Source organism: Tigriopus californicus, chromosome 5 (assembly GCF_007210705.1).
Source record: "Tigriopus californicus strain San Diego chromosome 5, Tcal_SD_v2.1, whole genome shotgun sequence".
NCBI lineage: Eukaryota > Metazoa > Arthropoda > Copepoda > Harpacticoida > Harpacticidae > Tigriopus > Tigriopus californicus.
In genome coordinates, this window is record NC_081444.1 from 616,198 (window position 1) to 622,197 (window position 6,000).

Genomic DNA, 6,000 nt, shown 5'->3' on the forward strand with positions numbered 1-6,000 from the left:
TAAGGAAAACGACTCCTTATTCAAGCCAGTTTTCTTTTCTCAAAATGATAACACAGGCTCTTCTCTTAAACCTTGGACCCAGATTAGCAACTGTCATTGGGTCAAACTGGTTTAAGAAAAACTGAGGAGTTTCCTTTCAACGTCATATATGTGAGCATAAACTGAAAATGGGCAAGAAGCACGCAAGATTGCCTGACAAACTTTGAACCTTGAGCTAAAAGCAATAATTTTTAAGATCTTGAAAGTGTTTGCTCGCAACTCGTAGGTAAATGAAGCCAATATTGAACTGTCGGCCTGATCTACCCTTCAAGTTACCTAAAACAAAGGCACTAAATGGGCGCTCTTATGATGAGAATGCAAACCATTGTTCTTAAAGGGAAAGAAAGTACACCTGATAATATCAAGGAAAAGAGGAGTTTTACTGATGCTACTTTTTCGTCTTGACGATGCATTCGTAGTGTACTCATTGTTTTTGGGCCGTATGTTTGAAGCTTCCAGTATTCAGATGACGTGACTTGAACAAACCTTGTCAAAAAAATAATGGTGAATTTCAAGAAATTAAAATAGTATAGTGCAGGGAATTTTGGGGGCAAACCTTGACAAGCAGCGGTGTCCCTGGATTCTTAAGCGTCAGACTGCCCTAATACCTATTTGCCTGCAAACCAAAAAGCACTAACTCAATTCCAACTTTTCTTGACTGGTGGTCTTATGTTGATAAGCTTCAAGAACGGCACCAAGGGCAATGAAAATGGTCGTTTCGTGCTTCCTCAGTGAAACACACATTTTAGACTCTCAATTTCCTTGTTTTTTTGCGTGGGAACAATGTTCACTCCATTTGGCGACAAACCGAGCGTTATGACCCCTCCCAAGATAATTGATGCACTAAACAGACGCCCAAGACCACTTCACGGATTAATAGTCCCATGGCGCAATGTCAGTCAAAAAATTAGAGCTGCACATCGCGCCAAGACCTTTATAACCCAGAACTCCATCTCTTCTGGGCCATAACTTTCGAGAGGTAGTCTTAAAAACCCGCATTGGCGAGCTGACTAGGGGGAAATTTTCTCGAAGAATCAAAGCTCCCATTCATTCTTTGCCAGGACTTTAATATCAAAGTCGATGAACCAAGAAGTAGACGTTTCAGTTTTCGAAAGTGCAACTTTGTTTGAACTCTGTTTGCGAACCGGAGAAAAATGAGAGCATGGGTCTAAGAGGAACTTGAGAGCTCCTTGGTTGGGAAAATTTGGGCTCGGAATTGAAATTAACGAGGATGCCTCACAAGTCATACATGCATTGTCCCTGGTCTCTTAGCATTAGTGCTGCCTTTGAGTCGCGCAGAGAGACGAGGCAAAAATATTCCTCCATTCATCTTTGTCGAAGCAAACTGCAATTTTGGACGAAAAACTCTCCCAGCATAAGAAAACGTCATTCATTACCTTTCGATCTCTAAATCCCCGAGCTCCTCAAGTTCTGGGTGAGGGAATATTGCTTCCCAACCAACCAAAGGTTTGATCAATGTGTGGTGGGTACTTGATGCCGGCAAAAGGGAGGGATTTGGAAGGAATTCCCCGTGATGTTTCAATTTCGGATATAAGAATGTCTCTCTCAATGGATGAAAAATGATGGAATGGCATTGAACGAAAATTTGCCGCGATTTTGATTGAAAGCAGTGTAGGTGGAAGCAGTCGTAGTTGGAACGTGTAATCCCAACAACTTTAAAGCCTGGGAATATTTTGACGAATTTAAAATTTTGCCATGGGAACGACTGTCACTTTCCTAGTAGTGGCACCAAAAGAAGCCGTTGCAAATTGGAGCCGTGAAAAGCTGGCTGTGGGAAGTAGAGCAAGCATCAGGATTGAAATTTGGACGACTGGCTTAATCTCTTTTAACCTGGCATGGAAACCTCTCCAATATACATTATGATGACATGGATATCTAAATCCAAGATTATCTTGCCAAGCTGGCGGTTATCTCTTTTACCGTCGAGGCTCGGGGAAGTTCATGGGTTTTGTTGGTCTTTGTTCATCTCCAGGAAGACCTTGGAATCAGAGCGTCTCCTGATTTATCGTTGCCATTATCATACCCCCAACCTTTCATGAGATGGATCACATGTGCCATAGAAAGCTTGAAAACATGGGCCGAATGGGCCCATCCTCAACCATCTCTTGCTCAAGTACCACATTTTCGTCAACTAGAAGCACCACAGCTCTAGGCACTACCTCCTTGGGTTGCCGAGAGCATGGGAATGGAGAATAGCGAAAGCAACAAGCATGTTGAGCACCAAATGACGGGGTTTTGAGAAATTGCGCTAGAAGCACACCCACCGGGGAACATGATTTTGATGAGTTGCAGACTGACATGAATCACACGCACACACACACGCGTCTTCTTAGAGTACAGTATGCACTAGAGTAAAGGCCTTGAGGCTGGAATTCGAACCAGGCTTCATCTAGTTGATGTTAGAACCAAGGGAAACCATTTGCCATTCTTCGCTTGCACGTTCCACATATAATGCTAATTTCTTTCACTACCAACCACAGTGAGTGCCAAAACGAGCCAAACATCGGAAACTTGGGAGCAAAATGCGATATCAAGAAAGTGAATGAGCGACAAATAAATGCTCTCTCGTCTCGTTGCAGATGCTCTCGCATTCCAATAACAAAAGCACTTACAGCAACTCTACGACCACGCCCATGTCATACAACTCCCATCGTCTCCACGCCCCAAGCTTAAAACACAATAATCGTGCGGGTTCTATGCGCGCCCAAAATTCCCAGATGCTCAACGCAGAGTCAGCTGTTTTGCTCAATCATCAAGGCGCCAGTGTGACCATGAGCAATCAGGGGAAATTTGCCAAACATGGAGATTCCGGTAAGTGAGTACCTAGAGATACGACTGATCCCTAGTTTGAGAGTAATTACAAATTACGTGGCTAATAATGAACGAATGGACAGACACTCTAAACGTTTCTCAACAGAACAAAACGTTCGTTCGTCGTCCTAGTGTGTGGATAGTGACCAACCTTCATTTCTCTTTTATTATAGAGCTTTACCAGTGATCAAAGGATTGTATGAGTGTAGGATAGTTCTTCGAATAAGGTGAACAGAATCATCAATCTCCATTATGCATCGTTCATGTTTTGGAGCTCTACCCAATGGTTTCTTGCTCGTTAACTAGTACCCTCGTTTGGCTGCAACATTTTGGGCTTCAATAGGGACGTCAATTTAGTTTCTCTCTGACGTCACAGCTTCACATGCTGTCAGTTATAGATGATGACGTTTTCCCCGTTCTAATGCAAATGTTAGAGAACTTCTCATTACTAGTTTAGTGTCAAAATTAATACTCAAACACGTGATTGTGTGTCGATACCTTAGTCTTCTCAATTATTCAATCGACAAAGATAATGTTGAGTTCAGAAACAGACAGCCATACGCATTCAGTTTCATTAACTTTTCTCAGACAAATCTTCTTACAGGGCCATAAGAACATTCTTTTTCAACACCACTTTAACATGAAGTTTTCCTTTTTCTAAGTAACCATCAAGTTAGTTTTACCAAGACAAGATATCACAAAAAGCTCTTTTGGCTACTTTGATCGAAGCGACACACTTAATTGTCAACAAATTAGACACGATTGCCTTCCCATTTGACAAAAATCACACCCTTCACTTGATCCCAATAAAAGAGTGGTGGAACAAAGTTGTTGAGGAAGAAACTGAAAGGCCTTTTGTGCTTATAATGTCATTGTGTCTATGGAATATCTCGATCTGCTTGTTTTTGTCCAGCTTTTCATTTTTTCTTTTAAAACGAATTTTTGAGAGAGAACATTGAAACGCACAAGACCGTGCAACTTCAGATTGTTATGTCTCAACTCAAGTTTCGAGAACACTGGCACTGGTGTGCCAGAAAATTTAAAACAGCTCATGATAAACAAAAGAATCCCAACTTGCATCAACGAGTTATAATTTGGTACCGACAGAGCATAGGTACAAATCATGCCATACAATAGTAATATATTTGTTGAACTCTCTTTTTCATAGGAAATGTAAGTAAAGGAAGAGGTATTACTTGCTGCAAACATAAAACGCCTTAATTCTATATCGTCCTGTCAAGATCGATTCTACGGTTATCAAGAAAAAAAAATCAAATCTAAAGGCATCCTCTCATTTGCTAGATATCAATTTTTCAAGTTTTTAAACCTTTTTTCTGATTTGCACTGGCTGAATTCATGATTTCCACCTTCTGCGTCACAAACATTGTTTGAGGTCATCCGGGATCATCCGAGATAAAGTGGAAAAGGACCCTTTGCCGTTGAAAAGGTTCCTCTTTCTTTCGGTGAGCCTTGGCAAAGAAAGAATGAAACCACTTAACCATTTGGAATGAGATGTACATATAACCTAAAGGAAACGTTATTCTGAATTCCCTTGCCACTGGGCTCGCCCAGGCACTAATTCCATTTGGATGAACCCATTAAAAATATGTACCTGTCCAACAGGTTTTAAAGTCAATTTTGCTTGATGAAGTCTGCTATGAAAGCGAATTGAAAGAGAAAGACGAGAGCTTTCATAAACCCAAAACATATGACTTAAAATTCAATTTGTAATAAAAGAGACGTTTTCGTTGTGGTCTTAGGGCTAGTGAATGAAATAAGCTTAACGATCAATTAGTTGTAGACTCCAGAGAGTATGATCAGTATTGATCAGTATCCGAACATAATTGAAGTAAAATCTCTGTCATGGTTCGTAAGCTGGGCTTTTGGAATTAATGCCCCACGAGGCAAAGGATGACACATTGATTGTACAAAGACCAATGGCCGGTTGTAAATGGCCAAGGAATCTTCAGCCGGTTTATGGCCAATTTGATAAAAGTTATTGGCATTGTCCAGAAATAACTGGCCTTCGCTCTAATTCGTTCTGCCCTTTGGATTCTAATAGATCTGCGACCATTGTTGAATGAAGAACTCGTGAACAATACAGTCTAGAGTTCCTTTCAGATCCAATGCACTTCGAGATCAGTCCAAGCTTCATCCATCTTCACCCCATGAAAGCCATCTACTGCCAAGATGCCTGAGCTTTAACAAAAGCCAGATCAAGGATTAGGGCCCATCCATGATGCCCTTTCATAATATCCCAACTCCAACTTAAAACAAAAAAACTTGCTTGTACCTAAGTCCATTATCAATTCCGACCTGACATCCTGGCATCCTGACCATCCATTAATTAAGGCTTAAATAAGTTTGGGAGCGTCAATTTGTTGAGTGGGTACACTCGGTGTATAAACCACATTAGTCGAGGGGTGGGCACGGATTCGTTCAAGGATTCTACAAGAGACGCCCTTGGGGCTAGCTAATTAATTTGCGTGAGAGCCAAGGGTATTTGGAATCAGGCTCTCATCATCAAGACCACCTCAAATTTACCTAGTCGTCGTCCTCTGTGTGTGTAATTAAGCCGCATAGAAAGAATCTAACTTGGAGAGAGACACTCTCAGCCACTCCCTCACTTACACACTCAACCCAAAGGAATCGAGGCTGACCAAACGTCTAAGGTCTTCTCTGTAAATTCGAGCTTGGAAGCTGACATGAGCGTCTGACAATGATGAAGATGATGGGAAGGAGAAGGAGGATGCTCACCTTGAATGGCCAGATGAATTCGTCCAAGGCCGTTCTTGTTGGGTTGAACAAAGACATGACGTATTTGGCGTCTCGAGGTGAGGTGTCCATCCTCCGCGGTTTCTTTCCCTCATTTCATTGAGGTGTCGCTCGTCCACGAGGACATGCTGGGTCCTCGATTAATCAGACTCTATTCGCCAGCTTTTGTTCCAAGGACCCACGGTTCAGTTGTACAGAGGTTCTCAATCAGAGGCAAACCTCAACCATCAATTAAAGTCTTTCCCCTAGCTTCGATTGGACCAACAACGTGGGACAAACTCGTTGATTTCATTTTGGCTTCTCTATACACCAATGAAAGAGGGAGGGGGGGGGAGAGGGGAAATTTTGCCAATG

The 6,000-nt window shown here is 41.9% G+C and overlaps 1 protein-coding gene across 6 annotated transcripts in view; it reads left to right on the top strand.

Annotated features, from left to right (window-relative positions):
- Nucleotides 1-6,000, top strand: part of LOC131880189 (FMRFamide receptor-like) — a 30,194-nt gene that overhangs the window by 21,371 nt on the left and 2,823 nt on the right. For 3 of the 6 annotated variants that reach the window (XM_059226734.1, XM_059226732.1, XM_059226737.1), the window contains exon 7: nt 2,640-2,875. In XM_059226734.1, the coding sequence (XP_059082717.1) occupies nt 2,640-2,875 (236 nt within the window). Of the gene's footprint in view, nt 1-2,639; nt 2,876-3,044; nt 3,099-6,000 lie in introns of those variants that run through there. The other 3 variants (XM_059226735.1, XR_009373239.1, XM_059226736.1) reach the window with 3 other exon arrangements.